Source organism: Candoia aspera, chromosome 6 (assembly GCF_035149785.1).
Source record: "Candoia aspera isolate rCanAsp1 chromosome 6, rCanAsp1.hap2, whole genome shotgun sequence".
In the NCBI taxonomy this organism is placed as follows: domain Eukaryota; kingdom Metazoa; phylum Chordata; class Lepidosauria; order Squamata; family Boidae; genus Candoia; species Candoia aspera.
The window spans coordinates 67,631,268-67,658,922 of NC_086158.1; the positions used below are offsets into that span (position 1 = coordinate 67,631,268).

A 27,655-nucleotide genomic window follows, 5' to 3' on the forward strand; every position below is an offset into this window, starting at 1 on the left:
GAATATGATTATTTGTCTGTATGTCATTGATATTTTAGAAACAGCTTTGTTTCAGTATAGATTGATAGCTCCTCATTAAATATTTGCATTGGTTGTGGCTGTCTTTCTCTCCTTCCTTCCTTCCTTCCTTCCTTCCTTCCTTCCTTCCTTCCTTCCTCCCTCCCTCCCTCCCTCCCTCCCTCCCTCGCAATATTCAATTGCCTGTATTTCACTTCATGGAGTTTTCATAAAAATCTGAATTGTACTGCTTGAAACTTTTCAACACCCTGAAATTATTATTTTTTATTTGAAATATCAGTTCATTTCCATATGTTCATAAAAGCTAGCAACTCAGCTGAATGAGACAAGGTTTTTGATTTTCTAAATGTCATGGCACAATAATATATATTGCTAGCTGTGAACTGGGAACATGAGTTTCAAACACTGTATCACACCTGAAGACCAAGCTTACCATTAAGAGACATCGGCTTAGCATTTGGAATCTCATTCACAATTATGACAACAAGCAGATGCTCAAGAATAGTCTCATTTGTAGCTAGCAGTAATTCTCACTCTGGCTTCTTCAAGTACAAATTACCTAGAAAATGTCTGGCTAACAGTTTCTGTTGTCCGCTTTCTCCAGAAAAATAGCTTGATGTCTAAATTATTTACTGAAGACTTTTTCTGTGCAATTGAGTTTATGGGGCAGGAGTGGGGGAGGGAGGCAATTTGAACTCCTCAGTTTATAACCCAGTGCTTATAAAAACAAGCTACCTACATAAGCAGTATATTTGATTGTAAAGGTATATTCATTTTTGAAGAGTCAATCAATTCTTATCCTTTTTCTGTGGACTTGTGCCTCTGCTCCAATATTTGTGTTATCTTAGTGAAAAACTATTGCATAATTATATTAATACATGACTGTAAGATAATAAAACCAGGCTCTACCCTTTCCCCAACAAAAATATTTTTTTAATCCACATGGAGTTCTTTGGGAAAAACTCTGTTATTTGAATCAATTTTTACCTGTTACTTTCAAAATATCACATCTCAAAGCCTAGGCACATGCCATATGGAAAGAGGAAAGCAAGAGGCCATGCCTGCATCTTCTACCTCTATTTTTCACACTTCAAATTAACTTAGGTACACCCACAAGATGCTTGCATATTCCATTGTGCAGAGTGTTCTTCTAAATGTATGTTAACTCATTTTCAAGGGAGCATGTTTTTAAAATTAACATTTAGGGTTAATTCACATTGCTAGTTTTGTTACTCTATATAGATAATCCTTGACACAACCATTCGTTTAGTGACCATTTGAAGTTACGACGGTACTGGAAAAAAGTGACTTAGATCCTTGCACTTATGACCATTGCAGCGTCCCTGTGGTCACATGATCAAAATTCAGGTGATTTGGAATCTCATTGGAGCCTGGTTCTCCACATCAACATAACTAGCTAATCGCAGCAGTAAATAAAAAATATAATGTTACAAATGCAAACATGGCCATAAGATACCAGATCATGTGAGAGGTGTAAATACATCCTCAGGAACATTCAGGGCTTTCTGTGGGATAGACAGGACTGAGAGTGTATACCAGCTGTTAGCTAATAGAGGACATCTATGACTTTTGTACTTTGAGAAGCAAAATTATTTTCATGCTTGCTTTTCAGGAACCTCACAGCTTTTTAAAAAAACAGCAAAATGAGAGATAGTGGATGGATTAGATCAACAGATATATAAAGATAGATGATAGATAGAGATGATAGATGATGATGATGATGATGATGATGATAGATAGATATAGATAGATAGATAGATAGATAGATAGATAGATAGATAGATAGATAGATAGATAGATAGATAGATGAGAGAGAGAGAGAGAGATGATAATAGAGATGGATAGGATACTCAAGTGATGTGTGTGTTTACAGACATTCTGATCATGGACTAGATTCAAAGGCAAGATATAAATCAAAGCAACAATAGAGCTGTTAAAAGAACGCTTGCAGATATTCACCTTTCTATATGTCTGGCCAGAAATCACTTCACACCTACACAAGAACAGGAGTAGCCAAAGCTTGGCTATGAGTCTACAAACAGAATCTGAGCATGGTGTTTCATTTCACATGTTTGGCTTCACACTGTAGTAATAGGCTGAACTGCCAACAGTTTCCCATCTATGGTGTGCCACATAATTCTCTACTGGAGAATTCTGGCAGGCAAAATCAGTGAGAAAATATGTGTCATTACAGCTGAAATCTTTCCCTAAATTTGTAGAGTAGCTACCTAAAGATAAAAATATATGTTTAGTGAAACCTGTAGCTGATTTACTAGCTGCTTCAGGTGTCTGTCTGATGTCAGAAGCTAAATAACAACTTAGTAATGAAGAATTTGGAGGAAGTACATGAATTAGAAATTATATTGCACATAGTTCTGATGAGACTAAATTAGGAAGGCAGTTACAGGCTGGCTGTGCATATTTTAAGAACAAGGGAATGTGAAGTTAAAGTCAAGGGTAGGATAAAAACAGCTGCATTGTTTATGCCCATGGTTTTTTTAGAATTCTAGTACACTTGTTAATTCCTTTTTAGTGTTTAAAAGTCTCTCTCTGTGTTTTTCACACACTTACAAGTTATTCTTTGCCTATTTTGCAGACTTTTGTATTCTGACTTTGTGGCATTCTTCCCTCCTCTGAGAAACCAGTGGCAGTGCAAACATTGCCTAGTGACACTGTGACCAAAAAAAATCAATTTGTAATCTGATTTGAGGTTTTTGATTTCCTCTGATGAGTCTAAATTTCATTAAAAGCAACCTTATTCAAACATAAAAGAAATCCTTGAAGGGTAAAACAGGGAATTGTCTCAAAGAACCCCAACCCTATTGTGCTATTTATTCATTGCATTAATTGTGAGGTACAACAAGTGGTGTCAGTTGGCAGTTGCACCGTTATCAAGCCCATGATCAGCCAGAGGGAGGGAGCAAAAGCAGAGGGGCTCGCATTCAAAAATCATTCTTTGGCATATTGACACTTTAGTTATCAACAGCCCTTATTATCTGCTCAGAGCTAGATCACAGCTTGCTGGTGACATAATAAGCTACAAATCACCGTGGTGCTTTCTTTCTGCATTCACTTAATTGTATGTATTCTCTAGGAAAAAAAAATGATCATTGGGGCCTCTTGTCTTGATGAGAAATTGACATTTTGTGACTGATTATTTGGGAGCACTATGTGAGTTAGATAAGACTTATAGTTGTTTTAAAGGCGGCCAGCCATTCTTCCAGGGGCCTCTTTATTGCTCTACTTGACCCATTTGATGAGTATGGATTTCATGAGGTCTTTCTCAGCATGTGAACTATAAAAGGTTCGGAATGACACCACCCCTTATAGACAAAAGATAACCTTGCCCTTTGAATATATTGATTCTTTATTAACTAGGCTGTTTAATGCAATGAAATGAGGCATTAGATTGAAGTCCATTTCAAGTACTCTGAATAATCTTTAAAAGCTTGGAAGACTTTAAAAGGCTGCTTGACAGTAATTGGCATATATTTTTAGTATCTCCATTTCTTAGTTTTGATTAGAAATATAAAGTGAAAAAATCTTAAATTGACTTAACACTTTAAAAAAACCTCCTATCAGGGTTATCATTATGTAACACTTAGGGACAATTCACTCGTCTTTGTGTGACTAGTAGACAGCATATAGTAGATGTTCTGTCATTTAAGATCTTGTCATTTACTGTATGTGTGTGTGTATCTCTGAATTAATTTATCTTCGGTATTTTCTCTGCAATGATTATAAATTATAATGCAATTATCCATCATGTCAAGTTGCTGAATTCCGGAAGTAGAGCCAAACAGCATCATCTCAATAGCTTACACACCATACAGTGAATTATCCTTGCACTGATTTTGTCCTTAAATAAATAGAATGCCTTTGATGAAGTTGGATTGAATCAGGTTGCATTGAAGCAGATCCACTGAAATCAACAATTAGTCATGGCTACCTCAGGTCCCACTGGTTTTTATAGTCTTACTCTAAGATCAAGTAAACCTAGATCCAATACATTGTCCCCTAGTTAAGCCCTCTACAAATGCCCTTGCAGCTTGAAATACTGATGCACACAGGAAAATACCATTGTCTGATTTATTTTTTCAGGCCAAAGAGATAACTGGAGATTATGGGACTTATATATAGGTAGTTATCCTGGAGGTTTGCATTTCAAGGGGAATCCAGAAGTGACCTCCCATGCAGCACCATGTTGTGGAAGGAGGAAACAGGGAAGTACAGTTAATACAGTACAGGGCTCTAATCTCACTTATTTCCCATGTAGCTCAGTAAATGAAGACTTGTCAAGACTTAATCAAGATTACACTTGGATACATGACTCGGACTTAGCCAATGCCTTTGCATATAAAACGGAACACATGAATTATGATGAATAGCCACTCCTGTTTCCAAGTTGCATAAAACACAATTATCTGCAGCAGGAACTGCTCCTACACCTGGAACCTATATATGTGAAGGCTCCCTATTGAAATATTTACACAGACTTTGCGGAGATGATCTCTTTAACAAGGTCACGAGAGTGACTTGGAGAGAGAAGTGGGCTCCCAGGTGCTTGGATATGCAGCTCATTCTGACCATGACCAGAATCATCTTGAAAGCATAAATATTCAGTAAACCCCATGCATTGTAACATGAACTGTGTAATTTGTGGCAGTGACATTATGATGGAAATGATGTATGGTACATAATTTACATGATGATGTTATGGTACATGTGATGTTGCTTGCCTGCTTGCCTCACCCCATGGATGCCCATGCATGAAATATAAACAAACACAAAATAATGCATTTGGGAAAATAAGCAAAATATATCCTAAAATAAGCTGATGCACAAAGTGGTGAACAATGCTATATTATTGTGAGTGTTAATTAGAAATACAGTAAACAACTAGAGCTCATGCACAATTATGGATGTGCAGCAGTGGTGGGAAATGTGACCAATCGTACAATTGTGCGTCTGGAAAACAGCTCAGAAAAATTCAATTCAAAATTCTACACTGGCCCAGAATATTCCATAAGAAATCATTAAGGAGGCCATTAAACCAACCAACCAACTTGAATTGATATATATTTACTATTAATGCAGATAATGATTAAGTTTAGGAATATTCAGAAAATGACAAAAGTAAATTTAATTTTTAGTATGGTATACTATCCATGAAGAGTGGTTCATTGTCTAGGGGTATCAAATATGGGCTTTAAAACATCCTGACCACTAGACGGCAACATTTAGGTATCTCTCTGCTACCAGCAGGTGGACAACTGAATTACTACAACCCACCTCTTGTAACTCTACCATTGGCACTCTAACCACAACAGGCTTAAATAAGTGACAGGAGGGAGAGCTTTAAGAGTGTTGTGGAGACTCCAAAAAGGGATTAATTAACCATTTGGGAGTTCAGTTTAACCCACTATAGACCCAGTCATATAGAAGAATAAATTAACTCTTCCTAGACAGTAATGTTGGGGTATATCTAAACCCAGATAATTAACCTATTTTGACAAAAGAGAAAGAGAGATCAAGGAAAATAACATCTGAAAAATCAAGCCCTGCTTAATGAGGATTTCTTCCAGTGCTTGAATGCACATCCCAAATAGCATTCACCTGCCATGGCCAAGCCATGCTCCCTTCTGCCTGTCTTGCTGGGGAGGGGGGAGGGGGTTGTGAGTAAGTGAATATGTGAATCTAGTGGTGCAGCAAAGCCCTGCCAGGAGACTCCTGTTGCAAGGTCTCATAGGATACCAGGCCCTTTCTGAAGAAAATGAAGAGGAACTCATCCAAAAATCTTGAGGTTTATGTATTATCTCCCTTTTAGTGTGATCGTGTGCTTCCAGAACTACCGATAAGATGTGATCAAGTTACCAGCTGTACTTTTTGCTCTGCTGTGTAGATGTGTGACATTTTATTTGCTTGCCTGTTAGATTTCCATCCTGCCTTTCATTCAGAAGCTCAAGATAACATACACAGCAGTCCTATCTCCTGTTTTTCTCCACCACACAGCAACCCTGTAAGGTACATTGTGTTGAGAGAGACTAACCTAAGATCACTTGAACCTGAGTCTTTGCAGTCATAGTCCAACACCTTAACCATTGTACCACAGTTTCTCATGGAAGATGGATTTATTTACTAATTCATTGTTAGATTTATATCCCACCTTTGCTTTGTACAACTCAAGGTGGCATACATAATGCTCCCGCCCCCTATTTCCCCACAACAACCACTCTGTGAAGAGGGATGGGCTGAGAGACAGGAACAGCAAAAAGTTATGTGATATTTAAATTAACATTTAAAGACTTGAAAAGACCCCATCTCCATACAATGTAAGAAGCACTAATAAACTTAAGTGCCTGGTATAGGCCACAACATGTGTGTTATAAAGTGATTGTGCAAATGACTCAAATTTTGTTGTCATTTCAGCAGTGATGTCATGACATGTATGACATCACTCGCCACCCCCACCCCCACTCCACAGATGCTCATTTAATAAACATATGTTTTTCATGATGCTGTTAAAAAACCACCTTTTTGATGGGTACCCTCCAAATTATTTCAGAAACGGGGGAAAAATGTAGGAATGTGCAAGAACCAACGTACCTGCTCAATAGCCATATCCTCACTCTGAAAGTACCTCAGCCCACTTTCAGCTAGGAGTTGTATCCCCCAAAATGAAGCCATATTCTCCCATTATCGAATATGGGGAGAACGTAAATATAGTTACATCTTTTTTCTTTGTTAATCAAAATTGGTTGATATCTGCAGAAAAGCTAGAAGATTAAATTTGGAGGACAGCAAGCAAAATATCATACAAATCAATGTGGGGACTTTTGTATGACATGTTCTTAAAATCTGATTTTTAAAGCGTCCATAACTATTTTGCTTTTCTCCTCAATAAGCCAACTTTTTGAGTTTGAGACAAAAAACATGCCAAATTTCATTGAAATTACTGCAGGGTCTTTCAAACTATTTGCCCTTAAAGTGTTTCTAAAAGAGTACTACTTACTACTTATTTTGCAACAGAATATAATTAAATGTGCAGCAAATATGAATCCTATAGTGAGGTAGAATTGTGGCAAATTTGAGACTCAGTGGGGCTTGCAAAAAGGGAGAGTATGGTAGCACGGAAATGAGTATGGTGGAACTGACTGTTGAGGGTTGAGGATGGAGCGGAGTATGAGAGACAAACTCAGTAATGGTTTCCTGGAAAAAAAAATAAGCCTTATGCCAATCAGCTACAGATAGGACTTCTGTGAATAGGAGATGGGTAATAAGGAAGGGAACAAAATCTTTAAGTGGATTCTTTGTGATGTTCTGTCCATCCACTCCCCCAAGACACTGTGATTGGACAAAAGGTCGCTCTATGACTGCAAAAGTTAGTGATTTGAGGGCAGATCTGCCAGTCACTGTATGCAATACTTCACCTCCTACTCCCTCCCTTTCCACCAAGCCATTTTATAAGAACAATGAAATATTTTTAAGATGTGACAGAGAAATAAATAAATAAATATTCACATCTCATGAGCTCCACCTCATTCAGAGAGAGAAAGAGAGAGAGAGAGAGAGAGAGAGAGAGAGAGAGAGAGAGAGAGAGAGAGAGAGAGAGAGAGAGAGAGAGAGAGCGCGCGCACATGAGGAGGTGGAGTTTTGAGGATGAATTGGATTTGGGAAGAAAAGAAATTTGAGCTATCTTTTCCATCAGACTACCTCAAATCCTTTCAGGATTTTGGATTCATGCCAATCAGTGCACATATTTTTTAAAAAGTTATCTGTCAACAGCCGAAAATTGCAGTCTCTGGTCTATTGGCTGTAATATCATGGGAAATTTGGAGATATATTGAGAGCACTTGTTGGGTAAGAAGAGAGATATATAGTCCAGCATTCGAGTTCCCACAGCAAGGCAGCTTTCTCCTTCTGTTGTTACAGAAAGTGATATTCAGAGGCATCCTGCCTCTTATTCCGGAGAACCACCACTGTGAGTAGAGGCATTGATAGCCTCATCCTCCAGCAGTACTACCAGATCCTTAAGTACTTAAGCAAACTGCATGGTTGGTCCAGCTGGTTTGAACCATTTGTCTAGTCTGACTTACAGCTGTTCTCAAGGGTCTCAGGCAGACATCTTTCCCATCACCTTTTACCTAACATCTTTTGACAGAAGTTACTTATGTTGGAACCATGGAAGCAACTGAACTACCATTTATCCCCAAATTCTAAAGAGGTGACCTCTTTATGCCTACAAGTAGGATTTTGCAAATTTGCAAGGAATTTGAATTTGCAAAATGTCTTCTTGTTTTCCCCAGTGGGATTCTGTTGAGTATTCATGACTTGGGAGCAGTTTTTCTTTTTTCTTGTCTGAATCACCTATGTATGCATGCACAAGCCTGTGTGTTTTAGAACTTTATTGAAGTTATTTTAATATTAGCTGCTATTTTAATTCAGTTTATTGTAAATCACATGGGTCTCAGAATGCAGCCATAAATATTATAATTATTGCCAGGATATTGCAGATCTTATTGTAAAAGGATTTATATACCTTAGGCAATACATTAGTGAATATCCTTCCCCCATTTGTTTTAATAGTGGAATTTTACTCTTTATTTCAAATTCACCCTTGTGAATTTCACAGAAGCTGATGAAATGTCCAATAAAAGAAATGGAAGTAATCTCATTGATTTATTGGACAAGATCATTTTGTTATGACAAACTCTCCTGTATATACTTTGTTTTTCTGCATCACAGATCACTAACTAACATTTGTCTGTAACTATTCATATGTAGAACTACTGAAGATGTTGTCACTTTTTCAAACCTCCTAACTATAAGGAAATGGTAGCTGTTTTTGGAATGCCTGGTCAGGGGGAAACGTATATATACCATTTGTTCAGCATAAACCATAATCAAAGATTTTAAAATCAGTGAAAAGGAGACATAGCTTTTCCAACCTCCGTAAGATGGCCTGTTTTTGTAAACTGTAACCCATACTGCAAAAAAAGAAAAGTTTTTTTGCCTTTTATGGCTTCCTATGATTTAAAGATAAGAATTGTAAGGAGATTTTTGGATCAGGATAGTGTTGACATAACTGGAAGCAACTTAGAATTTTATCAAGAGGTATTTGATATATTTCTCCTACCAGCACACACTTGCCCTGATGTTCAGACTAGAAGCAATCATTTGGATCATCAGAATATGAAGTACCATGAAGATGCCTCTGCACAGGCTGTTCTATCAAGATTATCATTCACATTTGACTTGTCTGACCTTCCTTCTTCATAGGGCAAGGAATCTATACATTCATACTTGTTAATGAATGAAAGCAACATTAAATCATGTAATGCATTGTGCAAAATAGTTATCACAAGGAAAGTACAGCAGCTTTCATGTCATCTGATATTAACTGAATCACAACGGTTTTCACTGGAAGCAGTTCATAGAAAGTACAGAAGTGATACATTCAGTGATACATATCAATATGTAAGCAAGTCCTTAGTTACACCTTGGGAATATCTTCTTAAAAACATGAAAATGAATTTAACAGTCCCAACTGTTGTTCACTTCTATTTGCTGGTATTTTAATCATTAAACCTGAAAAATTAGCAGAAATGAAATTCACAGACAAGAAATACTTTAATTAAATATTGTGTAAAATGAACATTTTTATACAGTTAAATATCTGAAAAATGTACAGATAAAACAATCTTATTGTAGGGTCTTTAACAGTAAAATCTATCATTTAGTGAAGTTTCCCATTTGGAGACAAGGAAATATGAGTGTACTGACTAATTAATCTAAAACACAAAACAGATTGTATTTATGAAGAAACATTCTGATCATGTATGCATGACCTTTCTTTTTAAGATCAAAACCATAGTTATACAAAATTTAACCAAGGCCATTCAGTTTGTGTGACTTTTCGGCTTTTCCACTTAGCTAAGCCTTATTGACTATCACAGGAAAAATGTGTGGCATGTTTGTAATTTGTGATATATTTATATCAATTTTAAAACCTCTTATAAACATTTCCTGAAAATGTGCATTTTTGTATTAAAAATGGTCCCTCCTTTTTGCTTAGAAGTTTAATTCTGCTGCAGAGTGCAAAAGTGATTTTGCAGTGCTGCATTTGAAAGCATTTAGTGCAAGAAAGAAAGGGGGAAAACAGTTATGTAAGGATTGGCACTAACAGGCACAATATATTAAAGAGATCATTCCAGTTTATAAATTACAGTCATTACTGTAAGTGTCTCTACAAAACAAAACTCTGAAAATAAAAAAAAAGTTATAAAATCAGGTGTGATCCCAATTGCATACAAAGTCTTTCTCTTCGTTAAACAATGCTAAGTTACAGAATATGCAGAGTGCAGCAGAAATCAGATACAAAAAGAAGTGACGTAGCTGTTTACCAAGTATGCAGTTGACCAAGGTCAGCTATGGTGTTACAACCAGTCATTTTCCAGGGGGTTGGGACAAGCCTCATCAAAATGAACAGAGGGCAGCTAACTATAGTCACATTAAAAGATTGCACCCCACATTTGTGCTTTTATACACCATAAAGTATCCAGATGAAGTAGATATTTACTTGTTCTAAGCCTGTGGTTAATGGCATAAAAGTTGTTCAAAGACGTCTAATTTTAAGGCATCCAAGGAAGTTAATGTGGCCAACACTGTAATTAAAACATCAGAAGTGAATTTTATTTTATTTTATTTTTTTTAATTTAGGCTTCTGATTTTTTCCCCCAGTAAACACAGTTCAGCTATGTGGCAAAGTCATGGGTGGAAACTTTTTAAAAGAAATCAGAAATATGGAGGAAAAGAAATAAAAAATCCAAACACAAAATAGGAGAACCTTCTGTTTCCTGTGGCCGCATCACATGCATGTAGTCTACTAGTATTCATTACAGCCATGTGGCACAATTTTGTTTTAACTATACAACAAACAACTTTATTTCAAAATTATTTGTTCAGATAACTTAAAAATAATATAAAAATAAACCATGTTTTTCCTCAAAATAACAGAAGGATGGAAAGTCAAAACAAATAACAACTTTCTGAAATACAAATGAAATGAATGAACACATTTTTTTAAACAAAAACATATGAAGGCAGCGGTTCTTGGCTTAATGCTTTTCACAGCCATCACAATACCAGTCAAATGACAAAAAACATACATACAGGAAAAATGGTGAAAATATACAAAATTTCAAAGATAAATACAATATTTATAATCAATATGTTACAAAATAAATTCCCTTGGTGATTGCAAGTGTTTGTGTGAAAGGAAGTTGTAATGTAGGTCTATTTTATTCCTTATCTTTAAAAGGAGTAAAATTTGATCTTCTAAATATTTAAGTGGATCTGAAAAAAATTCAAGACAAGTGTATAAATATTTAGCTACAACTTTGGCAAAATCACAAAAGTCTACAATTTTATAACCACATACAAAACACATTAGGGAAGTAGGATCTAGAAGTCAAAAGGACAATTTTCTGGTACAAGAAACATAGACTTCACAGTAGCCTAAGAATGCAATAGTATACAGTGCTAGCAAAAGTTGAAAAAATGTTGCAGATCACACTTGCTTAACAGGAAGCTCTAGCAGTGGAAGTATATTTTTTAAACCAACAGACAGTAGCGTTTTCCTCTGTCAGTGTGCTTGCTGAAGGCAAGAGAATTCAATATCAAAGTTACAATTTCTAACTACAATAAGTTACAAAGTTCCATTTCATTAAGATGAAGTTAAGCAATGATCAACCCTCCCATCCTCCCATCTCCCAAAATTATCTGAAATCATATATTCATCCTTTTTCCCCCCCAACCCCAGTTCTGATGGCTCATACCTCCTTGGCCCCCTTTTTTCACCACAAAAAAATATTTCACATTATAGAGATACACAACCATTGTGAATCTAGTTATGAGTACAGAAAAATGTTTTGGAGGCATTTTTCATCAGTGTTTCATGATAATCAAAATGGTGCATCCACAAAGTTTTTCCCGACACATAGCAAGTACTAGACATAGCCAAGACGTAATCAGAAACTTTATACAAAATAGGTGTCGTTTTTTCCTTATTCTTCAGGACCAAGAAATGTGAAAATATGAGAGAAGTTCAGTCAATAAAATGGAATTGTTCATGAAGAAGTTGATTGTTTGCATGTTGATTCTTAGTATTTTAAATAAACTTTTTTAAACAAAGTTTGTTTTTGTTTTTGTAGCATTTCAATGTTTTGCTGATTGTATTTTGAAGATACTGGTTCCATCAGCATATCTTATATACTAAACTTGTCCCCTAGAAAGCTCATCTTCTGAACTTGGTGCTACAGCAGCTAAACAAAAAATGAATTTACATTGGCGGAACTACAAGCCCAGACATAGCTGAAAAAAAAGAGAAAAAGTACTATTAATTTACTTGCATATGTATTGGAACTTGCAAAGAAAAAACAAAAACAACAAAAACTAAAGCTGGCCACACATAATTCTCTAGCAGCACCAATGTCTGAAAATCCTTAGGAAGCATTCATCACATCCATTTCCTAAAACACTTGGATTATGATCCAGATGCCTCTGACCAGAGCTAAAAAAAAATTACTGTTCATGCAGCTTTGTAGGCAAATAGGAAGGTTTATGAATAAAAGGTTAGGCTGAGTTAGGTGTCAAAGAATTCCATAAATAGAACATATAAGGGAAATGTATTTGGAATTCAGGAGTGATAAATGAAGAAGTTCATTAGTGTGTAGAACTTCAAGGGCTAGGTACTGCATTGATAGATCCTTTAATCTGGCAAGACAGTAGCTATCAAACCAGTTTGTGGGTGGGGCTGGGGCATCTGTTTTTTGTATCATAAGCTATCCAACGAGAGAATCCCTTCCTTTATCCTCTTGTACATTTTATTTTTAAAATTGGATTTTTCTAACAGAAAAATGAAAAGGACTTTGACTTTTGTGTGTGTGTGTGTGTGCGCGCGTACGTGCAAAGCATCCTACCTCCTACATGTGTGATATTTCTCTTAGCGTTTTGTTAATGGCAAACAGTGGCCTAGACTCCCTAGAGAAAGCCTATGTTGACAGCTAAGAAACAACATGGTCATTTTTGGTAATGTCAGACAAGGCCAGCTCACTCACCAATCAAGAACCAGACACTTCTCAAGTTCCATAAATGAAAATCTGACTAACCTTATATTTTTTTGTCTTTTCAAGCATTCAGATCTAAACGGAAAGCCTCAGTTTTGACATTCTGTTAATTAGCACTTTCTTCTAATTGTATGCTGACTTTAATAAGTCAGTGACTTTCTGAGATCAAAGTCTACTATCGTACATCTCCTTTGGAATCCATCAAAGCACTATAACAAGACTTAAGTTGAAATCTCCTATTTGTTAGCTCATGTTAATTTTTAAAATGTGTAGAAGTGCTCCTCTTTCTCACACACAAAAAGCTCAGGGTCAAGATACCCAAAGCAATGCATGATCTTTGGCCCCAGGAACTGATACTACCTACTTTAAAGGAATAGTAGCCATTAATGCAATTACTGAAGCATTGTAGGACTGCAGCAAAGTACTTATAGGGGAGACAAGTTCGTGGATAGTCTCATGTCTTTTCCTAAGAGTGGGCCTGCAGGTTCAAATACTACAACCAGCAATGCTAGGACTTGCAATACAGAATTTCTCTAAATTTTAAATGCAATCAGGAGGCACCCCCCTCACTCAGGGTATTGCATATTAGTTAATGCAAAGACCAGGCTTGTTAAGCAAAAAGATTTTAAGATTTGTCATTGTGTTCTATTTAACTTCCTAGCAGGGTTATAATTTGGACTGCTTTAACCTAATGGTATTTAAATATTATCATGACACTGTTTCTCATTAATTTTTGTACAAGAAATATTAATACATTTTTATGTAGTGATGTGAACTTCAATTTCCCAGTTCATTAATTTAAAAAAATATCAATTTATCTCAGATTTGCTGTTACATTTTTTTCTGAAAGCTTGTATGTACACATTTCTTATGTAATACAATCTCTTTGCATGACTATCCATGTGTTTAAAGAACCAGCATAAAGAATCTGAGATGTATGAAGTGTTGTTCAATGTAATTTCACAGCAGCTCTACCATTAAATTCAGTATTTCTGAAGCTGCCAAAAATGTATTATTTTTTTCCTTCTATTTTTCACCTTCCCTTCCCTTCTCTTCCCTTTTTGTTTTGTTTAAATATGCTGGCAATTTCCTTGCCTAAGTTTTGTTGATAGGTAAGGTGGCCCTTTTTACAAGCACTCCCTATGGAAGGACAAGGGAGGGTCAACTGCAACAACCTATGTGTTGGGTGCAGAAGGGGAACAAGAGCAGTTTCAAGTCTGGCATCCATCAACATGTAGTGTAAATTTGACTGGCTGCCAATTTATGGAAATGCATAGGCAACTAGCAGGTTTTTATTTATACCACACAGATTTGATTGTGAGATTGCTAGCATGGTAGATGTTAGGGCAGAATGGATTTACTTATGCTGTATCAATGTAAAGGAAGAAAAATCTACTTTGTTATATAAAACATCTGTTAACATGAAGGAAAGGTTCCTCAGATTTAAACTTTTCAAATCAACAAGGCTTGATGGGGAAGGGACAAGATCTCTACTTGGAGTATGATTAACTGTCATTAAGAAGCATATGCCCTGAAGGTGGTGCGTGATGATGAGCTAAGCTTTCTTTCTTTAAGTGCAGGACATGAGGAGTCATATGTAGATAAATAAAACTAAGAAGTGGTTTTAACATAAGGAAGTCTGTCCAGAAATATTATGGTCAAAGGAGGAAAGCTGCTCTTAGTTCGTTAACAGAGTCATGCTGGGCAGTGAACTGTTTTTTAGGTGATTTGCCTAAAATCATGGCTCTTTTAAACCCTGGGTCTAAATTTTGGGGGACAGAGATATTACATGGCCAAGGCCCTTGAATACAAGCTATAGCATGTATTCACTACACACTTGATACTCTGTTACCTTGGAAAACTTGCCTTGAATTGATAGATTAAAGGAAATGATATAATTTGGGAAAATAAGCAAGGATACAGATATGCAATATCTAGACCAGTGGGTAAAATAGGTATAATTGCTGCAGAAGTACACACCTATTTCACTATATACCTGTGGACCTAATATTTGGATGACTGCATTAGGTGAAAGTTCACTGGCCTTAAAGTTACTAAATTTTATCCCTCAGTACAGAGATCTTTGGGAAAAGTAATACTCATGAATTCTTTTTTTCATAGAATAAATGGAATGGTTAGAGTTGCGAGCATCTAACTTAATTAGTTTTCTGTGAATTTTTCTTGGGTACCCATGAATTTTGGGGGGGTAGGAGGGAATGTCATGCATAAGCCATGTCTCACTCTACATAACAGGTCAATCATATATGGCAGCTGTTTATGTCATCCAGTTTGCTGCTTGCTTGTAAAATATTATTTAAATATTAATAAAGATAAGAAAAGACCATGGTAGAAATTAGGCTTATAAAAATGTAAGTTCCTTGTACTCTTGAGTTTTCATGAGGAATACCTCTGGTATTAGATATAACTAATGGGATTGGGCAAATTGTGTGCACTATTTGGAACATGTCTTTGTTTACATGGAAAGATTAGTCACAGGTTTACAGATGGAGCATAACAGCCAGATGCTCTTGCATTTCGACCCCTATGTGCCATTGTCTGGATTGCAGCCAGTTCTTGCCAGCTGTGAATTCCTCCAATATGGCAGAGTTCCAACGTAGTTAGCTCTGCACAATGATATGCCATCAGGACTGGAAGAAACAATACCAAATGGTGGAGGACTGTGAGGCATTGTTCACAATCTGTGGCCAGTAAACATTCCCTTGTGGTAAATGCAGTTCACAGATGAGGGACGGAGCAGAGCTTCGGCTATCTACAGTAAGCTCTCTTCCATTAATTGATGGCAATAAATACTAATAACACCATTACCATTTAGTAGCAAGTATTATGTCAAACTAGGGCCAATAATGGAAAATGAAACCTTCAACCAAATTTCACCATCCTGTAATTCAGTGAAATAGTGGTGGAGACATTTGTTCTCAGTGTTCTGCATGGTCCATTATTAAACAAGCAAGCAAGCAAACACATCTAAACACCCTGAGTATAACATTGGACTTTAATTTTGATGAGGATTCATAACAGAAAAAACCCTTTTCACCTGCTTCTCAAACATAAGCTTTTCCTGGAAAAAAAAAATACAAATGTGTCTTTCACCAAAAGATACCGTTTTGTAAACAGGGCATGAACTCAGACACAGTATTACCAATGCCATCAAGCATGTGACCATGGGATAATGTTAATATATTAGTGGCTACCCACAGTTTAGTGACTAGAGTTTTGGAGGGGGACACCTGTTGAGAGAAGATCAATATATTGTGTTTGAATTCTCTCACAGGTTAACCCATCTCTCAAGATTGTTATCAGAACAAAATGAAAAACACCTGCATTCCACATAAGGGATATCTATATGTACGTCTTCATCTATGCCTGTACATAGTTAACAAACCAAATACAAGGCATTCCAAGTAGGATGAATGCTAAACTAAGCTCCTTCCTCAGTACCTTCCAGTCTTCAGAACATTCATATTCACCAAACAGCTATATATACTTTTCATGGTATAGTCTCTCTCTCTCTCTCTCTCACAGACACAGACACACACACACACACGCATACACACTTCTACATACACACTTACAATTATATTCATCAACATATATAAGCATATAACTGTATCATTTCCCTGGTGAATCACGATTTTACTGGAAACTGGAACAATGATGGCCTGAGGAACAGCACATAACATGCTAAGTGGCCAAGGTCTTTTATATTAACTTCATAGAGCTGTTTATATTTTCTCCTATGCTACACCTGTAACAGAAGATGTAGTCTTTCTCTGACCATACCACTGACTCTTACCTGCTTGCCTAATAAAGCCCACAACCCCGAATACCCATTTAGTTTACACATAAATGAACATGAACAAATTGAGAACAGATCTCTAATTAGCCACTTTTGGACTCTGTTGTATATTTATATGTATTAAATATGATTAATCCCACTGATTTCCCAGGGATAATGTTAAAAGGGACACACCGTCTAACAATATTTGGAATTATCAACAAATTTTGAAAAGTGATCTAAAAAAAAAAAGCTTCTATTTTGGCTATGTGATGAAATAATATTTTCAAACAATATCTAACTGGGGTGGAAACATTCAGTGTTCTTCAAAATATTTGTTGGAAAGTTTTCCTCTTGCTTCTTAGTATTGTTCTGAGTGCAATTTCTTGTTCTGGAAGGGATATAGGTTTGGGTATTATAGGTAAGATCATAGCACAACAAAAAAAAATATTTTTAGTCTGTGCTAGATAAATAACCATGCTATACATGTTCACATTATACTGCAAGAGAAGGCAAGTGACATGGAGCTGTTTCCCTTTAGAAGGATAGATAGTTTTTATCTTTAATATTTGGGCAAAGTTACAGCAAACTTGTACTCTGTAATTCTCAAATTATCTCAGACTGCAGAGGAATGCTATCCTTCAGAGATGCTGTGCCCAAGAGTTCCAGTTCAGAGGTCTCTATCTCAAGGGATATTGGCTGGCCAACTCAGTTATGTGTAGGACTAAGTTATTTGTAAGTCCAACATCCTGTATTCCTATTCTTGATTTGGATAGCTCCTTCTATTTCTCTCGGTCAAGCCATGATTCAAGTTTGGGGTCATGACAGAAGTTGAAGCTTTTGGAGGAAATGTAGGGTATGGATAAAATAAATACATAAATCATGAAACAATGAAACAAACAAAAAAAAACCCAGAGAGTGTGGGATCTTTCTATAAGAGTGACTGTAAACTTCCATCTGTCCTTCTCCTCCTGAGCTGTTCAGTTAAGAGATTAACTTATCTCATAACTAAAGGAACCTAAGGCAACCTCCTCTACATGATGGAGGACAGGGTTAGCTATAGATGTGTTGATCTCAAAGATGCTCACTGGGCATGGCAAAATTTTCTGAAATCTATTACACAGAGCTTAACTTAATTTTTAGAAAAAATATAATATATTAGAAAGAGTTTTTAGGATTTATATACATTAACAAAAACCTAATTTCAGTATTAATTTCACTTTCTTATTTTCCTTGAATCTTAATTCATTATTTCTTGACAGGATAAGTATCAGTTATACTCCAGGTCAATGTATTTATACACATACACACTGGCATACAAGATTTATACTGAAGTGTTTGTTGTGGCTTGTTGTTAAAACAGGAGTGAGTCACCAAAGCTAGCATTATGGCCCTTCATGTTTCTTCATATTATTAGTTTCCAATAGAATAAAATGGAGATGGAAACCACCTAATATATATCTGGGATGAGAAAGTAAAATCTTACTTTTTTCCCCCCAAGATAATTGCTCATTGTGTTTCTACCACCTAGCCAAGCAAATTGTGTACTTGTTTTACTACCATATAATTTTTTGTTTATCCCTGAATCAACTCTCAACAGAGTTATTAAGGATGGAAATATAAAAAAAAAACTAAACTGGTTCAGGAGCAAAAGTTACACACTTATTGCTTAATCACATTAAGAAAATAATATCATCTCTCTTCTATCAGAGTTTTCAGTATAATAACATTTGTTTGTTCAATACATAGTCTGCTATTCCTCCAGGAACTGAAGATGATGTACACAATACTTCCTTCTCCAATTTTTCTCACAGTTGTTCCATAGAGTACATCAATAGACAGTAGTGATGCTTTGTGACAGAGGGTTGGCTATTACAATTCCTTTCTTCAAAGGTGCTGGATATGACCTTGGCAATTATTGACCAATCAGTTTGTTGAGCCAAGTCTAAGCCTGGCACTTGAAAGCAAACTTTTGGATTGGACAAAAAGTGAATCTCTTTTAGATGAACAACCAACAGAGTTTAGGGTAGGACATTCCCCAATATGTTTTAATACCTAATCAATAAATACTTATCAGTTGAAATATTCTTATACTTTTATTTATCAGAGATTAAAACTATACCTGTATAAGAATTAGATGTAGTCTGAATGGGACACTCTCTAATGCAACAATAATACAACTACTTACAATAAAGTGTAAGGCAAGGCTGTATTTTGGTGTGTTCAATCTCTATATCAACATCTTATCCAAAAACTTAAATATAGTGCAGCAGCATCCACCTAGATTATCTGATTTAAACATTCTGGTATTACTGTACACTGATTATGCAGTCCCACTCTCAACAGCTTTATTTGGCACTGAAGGTATTAGCCTATAACTGTAGTGAAGATCATTTACTTGCAAAGGACCAAACGATTAAAATAATGGCCATAACACTGAAGCTGCACAATTGAATTTTCAATGTTCAACAGACAGAGCAAGTTGAATGTTTCAGTTATCTGAGGTGGTGGTATCCCAGTCTTCAGGAGGTATGAAATCACAAAGAACACATGTAGCATTAGCAGGACAATGGATTACAACAGCCATTTTAATTTTTTTTAAAATTCAACACATTTTTTATATTTTTTCCCATATTCAATGGCTGAGGATAGCTTGGTCCTGGCTGCCATCAAACTGTTCCAGTCAAAGTCACTGGCCCAGGTTCTACATGGCCCAAAATGACATCATACTCAAATTACACAAATACAAACTAGGTTTCTCAGAGCAATTGTGCATCTTCTGAGGTGTGCACCGAGTGCAGTTTTATGATTAGAGCCTGGAATGCTAAGGCTACAACCAAATCTGGTTTGAATTTACATATATGCAGGTTTTGGATAAGGTGCTCATATGCATATATGAACACCTTATCCAAAACATGGCAAATTTCTGTGTAATAGCTTGCCACATGAGAGAGGAAATAACTGTTACAGTAGCTACCATCATTTAATGTATGTTAGTGAAGTATATGTTAGAATGTTTAATAGGTACATATTAATTAGCAAAAATAAGTATTGGTCTCTTTGTAACCAGTATGGTTGGCTTTTGGCTGTAATAAAAATGCTTGACTTGACCTGTGGGTTAGGATGGACCAAGATAGGGTGACTGGCCCAAAGTAATCAAGTGAGCTGCCATAGCTGAAAATGGCTCTATGAAAATTTGCATAATTTTATTAATTTTTAAAATGTATACCTTGTTCAATATCCAGTGGGGTATAGATATGAAGTGAATTCATATGATAAGAGGTTCAAAATGTAACACAACAAGCTCCAAAAAAAAAAAGATGGTGTAGTATACACATGGGGATTATATAATTTCAAGATTACACTGAAAAAATCCATTCCATTCATTATAGTTACTTCTATGCCAAGATATACTATGTCAGGGGGAGGAAAGCAGGTCAAATCTTCTCTTTTACATGGTAATGATTGACTTGTTGGTGGTTTTCATGAGGGCCTGCTTTTAACTGAGTGCTTCCCCCATGAATCTCAAGGTGACACAGGTTTGCATGTAGAAAGTGCATCACCTCATTATGTATGTTTGATTCAGTTTTTTTATTATCAAAATCTTTGACCTGATTAGTTCAGTAAAGATTATTTGTTTTCTTGATATTGTGAACAATGCTTTCTCAGTCAGGATAAAGCATTGTTGAGATCTATTTCCTTTCAGAATTCTATGCCTTAAATTCAACTTAGAACCATTTGGACCTGTTCCTCCTCCTAGCTATCTTAAAAATACCATCTAAAAATTCTTGTTCAAGACACACTTCACATTTTATTCTGCACATGAGTATATGAGTATCTCCTTGCATGTAAAGCAGCACCCATGTGATTCAGGCTTTGAGGCTAGATATGAGAAAAACAAAGCCCATTCATACAAAAATATTTATTGGGAAGAGGCTGGCATATTTAGCAATTCATATTCATAATTACCTCTCCCATTTCCTGAGATCAGTAGTAGATGCTGGAAGAGGAAGATGCGGGCTACAAAGGATTCCTAAACTGGTTTGGGGATTTAAAATTACAGCCAGGAGGGAGGAAGAAAGGGCTGAGGCACTGGTAAATTTCCAGAGACTCCTGCATAGAAGAATGGGAGAAAGGAGGGGTTTAGGGTTTCTGACGCATTATGCAGCATGAAAGGAAGATGAGAGGAAGTGCCTTGATATATTTCTACTAATTGACAGAAAAAGAGCTCTAATAGAAGTAGAAGAAAAGAATAAGTAAAGGTGGAAGATCCCTGATTTACCTACTTGCATTTAAGATTACATGAAACCCTTGACTATAAATCAGAATATCTAGGGTACATAACAAACACCTCCTTCAAGATTTGCCTGCAGTGATCATCTCAATGTCAATCTATAGTTGAGACATGTGGTTACTATTTGTTTTCGGTTAAAAACAACTACTACTCTCAGGTAACAAGTGCTTGAATAATTCTTAAATACATTTATTTAAATCATAATGTCTAAATGTAATTTAATTTAATAATATTAAAAACTATTAAGCATCTTTGTTTTTTATATCCTTTAATAATGTTTTTTTATTTTTTGCAGAAACTTAAATACTAAACTGGTTGGATTAGTTCTTCAACATCAAATAGGCCAAATAAATAACTTGTCAGATACATATTTCATATAACAGATAATATTATTCTATTCAGAGAATCTAAATTATTCAACTAACAAACAGAGTTTGCTACAATTGTAAAAAGTGTTTTGTTTTGTTTTAAAGCAACTATTCCCAAGGATAAGAAATTAAAATGAAATGATTTTTATCACATTTGCTAATAAAAATTTAAGAAGTGTATGTTGAGAAAGGAGGAGTACCCACTCTAAATAACGGATGCTCTGAGGCAGTGATATTGCCTGACGAATATCTCTTAACAAGAGGTACTTGGTTTGGTTATGTATTTTATTCCTGAAACCTGATTTGCCTGGCTTAGTTTTTGTTTGTTGGGATATGCCACCCAATGATAGGGGTATTCACCAAAACTCAGGCAAATGTGAAATCCACAGCTGACCTTTCTGGAGCCTGGAGCAGAGTAGGGCCAGTCTAGTTCATCCTGAACTAGATCTGAACCTTCAGAAATCTCCGGCCCCACTCAGTATCTGCAGATAAGAACAGCATGGTGCTGCTTGTAGAAAAGATATTTTCTCATTAAACTAGTCTGGGTTGATGGGAGAAGGATAATGAAGACACTATTGGATTTCATTGCCTGGAAGTGGCCCTTTAAGTCAGAATGTTGTCAGTGATCAGGTAAGCAGAACAAACCCAGTTCCAAAGTCATGCTTGGGATAAAAGGACAGAATTCAAGTTTTTAAAAAATTGCTCAGAGTTTGGACACCATGTTGGATTGAAGAATCTGTAGTTTGGGTCCAAAGCAACTGAGCCATTTCTGGATCATATTCCTGAACCAAATACAGTGGCATGTTAACCAGGACACTTTGCAGATTTCTATCAGTGGATATTTTAAAAAGTAATCACTTTTTTTAAAAAAAAGTCAAAAAATGGCATATTTAATAGCATAAATTAGACTGACCTTAAATATTTTTATAACATAAATGTAAGACATGCTTGAAAGTCTTTGGGGTTGTATTTGGGTTGTAAAATGCATACTACACAGTTCACATGATAAAGAGTCTAAAATGTGAATACTTTTGTTAACTAAGAGGGAATGGCTGCTGCAATATTGTAGTACATTCTACCAATTTATATGGTCTTAAGTGCTTAGCTTGTGTTCTGGTGTGCATTGCAAATAAGTTTCAGAAAAATTCAGCTGAGAAGATGTTGACCCTCCATTTGAAAAAGATATAAAGATTTTTAAATAAAAAAAAACTATATCCTTAATAGGAATGTTTGTAGTGGCTTTCCTTTCCTCTATAAATGTTCACTCATTAATGTTCTACAAGCTTTTTTTATAGTTATTTATTCTGTTATTTCTATTAGAAGTTTAACTGGAATAAAGTGCAAGCAGAAGCCTAGTAGTAGATTTTTAGGGGAACAACAGCAGCACTGAACAACATTTCAAATATTTGTTGACATTTTTCAAGTTTCAGAATAATGACCCAAGCAGGAAAAGTCCCATCTTGGAAGTGCTGCTGATTAAATATCACTATTTAAAAAAATTGCATGCATAAAATATATACAGACTTAAAGGAACAAACCTGGTCTATGAGAAACATTCCATACTTTGACTTAAGTTTAAAAATTAATGTGTAAAACCTTAAAGAGAAATGTTGGGAAAAGAGCCATTCTTTCTTCTAATGTAAGGCTTCAAATAATCAGCATAAACTAAAATTGTAGGCTACGGCTTCGCTGCTGCATTTAAGATCAAGGTTTTGTTCGCACAGTACAAGCCAATGTTTTTTGAAAAAACTATGTATATTGTTTCTGAAGTTTTGGAGTTTTGTCTTTTGATATTTGCCCGTGATAATCATGCTGTTTTAAAAACTGAAAGTGTCATCTTTTGAATGGGAAACAAAACAAAATAAAACATAACATCCTGAAATTACACAAAAAGTAATAGAGAGATCCAGCTCACCTTGAAGCCCATTTCCATTTGCACTGGTGCAAGATGGTGGAGGAGATGCTTGGGGCCTGACAACAGGAGCAAAGGCGCTCTTTTGTTTCACTGCAGAGATGACATTGGCAGGTGAGAATGAGAAAATGCCGTGTGTACTGCTACAGTTTGAAGGAAGGGTGACCGAAGAGGCTGCCATGGTAGGGCTTGACGGCACTACTGCAATAAAGCAAAAATAATCAGGACTCATATTGAGGATGTTTATGGCAAACAGGAACGGAAGAAAAAAAAGATGTATAGTAGGGCCTTGCCTCTTATGGTAAGGATAATACATATATAAAAATAAAATGCTTTGGCTTGCCACGCTCTGGATAACAGGCAAACTCTTTTGTGTTGGACTTTGATTGTAAATTGAGCAGTCCAATCTGGTACTTACTTTTTCTCTTTTAGCTATTAATTTTTTGAAAGTACCAATATATTGTCCATGATCTTTTTTGGTTTTTTTTTTTAACTGTCCAGCCTCCAGAGTCACCCCTCCTTTTATCCAGTAGCTTACATTGAAGGAAATTAAAACAAAGTAAGTTATGTTCTTAACGAACAGGAATGATGTAATGATGTGCATTAGAAATAAAGACTTACTGCCGTAAGGGGAGTTAGCGGACGAGCCATTAAGGAATCCTGGGGAACCAGGTACACCAAGGTTGGGCATGCTGGCATTGCCATATCCATTCATACTATTGCTGACTGTGTTGTAATTTGACTGCTGAGGAGTACTGCTTGGAACGTATCCTCGCGGGGAAACACTGCTTGTGTTGCGACTGTAACCTACTGTATTCGGAGGAAAAACCCAACCCAGAAAAATGATTATTATTATGGGGCAGGAAGAGTTGATTGATTGATTGATCAAATTTATATGCTTCCCATCTCACTATGCCAGTGACTTTCCTACCACATCATAGATTGCACACTTTTGACTGATTGCACAGTGTTGGTCTATGTTGTTTGCTACTACTCTATCATCCCTTTGCAAGGAAAGGTCATCTTTTCACACCATCTCTACTTAAGCCATCTGTGATCACTCTGAGTTGTCCCTGCTTCTGTCAGAGACAACCAGCAAAGGTTATTTCAGTCTGGTTGTGTCAATTTCATTCACATTTGGCTTTAGCAATAATTATCAAAAGGTTTAATTGCTGGTTTGCATCATCAAAATTAGCTCTCCCTCTTTAAGATTTCAAATGCCAGAGTTTTCAGAAGCAGTTGTAGGGTATGGGTCATATAACTTGCTGCAGAGATGTAGCAAACTCCCAAAAATTTGTTTAAAAGAAAATCTTCCTTTTCAATATTGATAACTTCCTTTTAGAAATAAGAAAAGGCTTGTACTATGCTTCAATAAATATTCAATAAATATAAAGAACAACTATGCTTCAATGTAGGGAATAGGTTTTTGATAGCAACATGACTCAAGAAGGTCACAAACATTTTGTTACTTTGCAAAAGAATATATTTGAAAATCCCATGAAAAAGATGTTGGTGCTTGTATCACAGAAATTTATATGTAATCCAATCCATGTCTATATGAAAGTAAATCAGTAGGATTTATTTTATATTTTGTGTTTAGGATTGCGATTATCAATCACAATCAATTGATTCAACAGGATTTGGCTACAAATAGCTATTCTAGTACACAGTCAATGGCTGTGTCCATGTAGAACATTAAACTACTGTAGGGTTTACTATTACAAGAATTATCCCTATTTTCTTCAAATTTGTGTAATTCCTTCCAGCATAGCCACAAGAAAGAAGCTTCTGCTTCTGTTTTAAATTAATCACAGTATCAACTGATCATTTTATACTGGCTTATTTATATGTGTCAAAATTAAGATAAAATTATCTTTTTTAGATTTAGAAAACAAAGAAAGCTCTTGTTATTGAAATATGGAAATAAAACTGTCCAAACTCTTTCTTCCAACTACTCTGGATGAGCTCAAGAGAAGCTAGCTTATTCTGACAGTGATGCTATGGTTTAAGCATCATGCCAAAACCAGATGAACATTATTTATTGCCATGATTCTAATATTTTTTGCTATTAGCAAAATAAATTTACTGAAACATACTTGCTCAAATATGTCAAATTGAGTAGAAAATGAGTATCACAATTCATACTAACTGTAATACATACATCTATTTCACTCAAAAAATGGCCTCTGCAGTTGTAATATTTGGTGATGATCTCTTTGTAAACGTATAAAATGTTATATTTGTATAATTTTTGCCACAATGATATTTTTAGTAAACATAAAGGATGTGGTTTGACAGAAAGGGAGTGGTGGTGAAAAGTGAATTGGAAGTGTGAAAAAACAAAGGAAGATGTGCACTAGGAGTCTTTACAAAGCTAAGACTACTGATTTTCAAATTTTGGATTAATATTTTTACAGTGCTTAGTTATCATTAAGTTCAAGTTAATAACTCTTTCCAATTAATCTAATACGATAAAGCAAAACAAAATGCAAAGAATCCCAATTAGCAGAGAGCTAATTGCATAACTAAAATAATGGTTGCTAGAATGTAAGATATGGATAACTTTATTGCATAATTCTTAAAACTTCACATACCTTGGTCGTTAGCCTGTGATGTTTCTGAAACATTAACTGCTAGCTGGCTGCTAAATGAATTTACTCCCATCATACCAGTATGAGCTGGAGTGTTGGCAAGTGTAGGAATCTGATTGTGGTTACGTGGCACACTGTATAATGCTTCTGCAATATCGGCTGCTCGTTTCAGGATTATTTCCTATGAAACAGTAAATGGATGAATTTCTAACATATAATTAAATTTAATCACCCTATATTTGAGTTAGCAAATCCTAATAGGTGATGCCTATTGACCTATGGTTATACCAGGCAGGATTACTGTATTCCTGGTAAAATCACATTCCTTTTGATTTACAAATATTGTACATTGTACAGTAAAACTTGTATAACTTGCCGATAGTGTATCTAGGGCATAAATACTTGAAGTATCTTGCTAGCAGTTTTAATAGTGTAAAAATTGCTTTAAAAAAAAAACTTCTTTTTGTATTATGCAACAAATTATTTTCCAATATTTTGTAATACACAGCTTTTATCTGGTGTGGCAGCTTTTTAAGCTGTGATCTGCTAGATGGTGTCTGCAGGCACCAATGTACTTGTGGAACTCTCCTTCATGTCCTCTGGGTTCCATGTCCTCTCCCCACTCCCCCCCCTTTCTTTTTTGGTTTGTAACTGGCCATGCCATTATTACAGCCATTGTTCAAATAAGCAAAGCTCCACCACTCCCAAGGTAGCCACTGCATGGTTCTGAGCCATAATCTACTATGCTGATGCAGCGTGGGTTGGTAGATAGAGGTTTTCCTATGTCCGATTCTGTAGCTGAGAGAGACTGGCCCAAAATTACATAGCCAGCTTCTGTGCCTATGGAAGGACTAGAACCTGGGTCTCCCAACTCCTACTCCAGCACCTTAACCACTACACCACACTGGTTCTCAGTACCTGTAATACGTTCTCAAAATTCTAAATTTGTTTGGTGGTCCAAAAGCACTTTGCATTAGTCCCAAATACATTAAGCTACACTCAAAGTTGTTTTTCGTTACAACTGCTCCTGCTAAAACTATGTTTTATATATGTACTTCAGAGCTGGGATAGAAAAACTGGCTTTGAGAATAAAAGAGTCAATCAGTTTGAATGTTTCTTAAGAGCACTCGTTCCACATCAAACTGCCAAGTCACCAATTTTACTTTGCGGTGCACTGAAAGAACACACTGATATTTTGTTAGACTTCCAAGGAAGGTGCAAATACTTGTTATACTATGGCTGGGTTCAGATACCATGCTAAGGCATGGTTTGCTTTAACCATTGTTGCTAAAAACCACAGTGGGTGGTTCAAATACTAAACCATAAACCATGGTTTATAAACCATAATGAGTAAGTTCGGGTAACATATTAAACCAAAATCAAACAAATCACAGTATGATTTAGAGCAGTATGTGAATCCAGCCAGTATAGTTGTGAATAAATGTGTATGTGAGGAAGACAATCGGGACCTACTTGATTGTTGTGCGGCATGCCATACAGAGCTTCAACAAGGTCAGCTGCTCTTTTA

At 35.9% G+C, this 27,655-nt stretch overlaps 1 protein-coding gene across 1 annotated transcript in view; it reads right to left on the reverse strand.

The window, feature by feature from the left end:
* Positions 1 to 9,650: 9,650 nt before the first annotated feature.
* Positions 9,651 to 27,655, reverse strand: part of EBF3 (EBF transcription factor 3) — a 184,259-nt gene continuing 166,254 nt past the window's right edge. Inside the window, exons 12-16 of the mRNA XM_063307351.1 lie at positions 27,601 to 27,655; positions 26,131 to 26,308; positions 24,158 to 24,346; positions 23,540 to 23,737; positions 9,651 to 12,411 (exon numbers count right to left, since the gene is read on the reverse strand). The exon at positions 27,601 to 27,655 is cut by the window's right edge and continues 11 nt beyond it. Coding sequence (XP_063163421.1) covers positions 12,380 to 12,411; positions 23,540 to 23,737; positions 24,158 to 24,346; positions 26,131 to 26,308; positions 27,601 to 27,655 — 652 coding nt within the window. The 3' untranslated portion in view covers positions 9,651 to 12,379. The remainder of the gene's footprint in view (positions 12,412 to 23,539; positions 23,738 to 24,157; positions 24,347 to 26,130; positions 26,309 to 27,600) is intronic.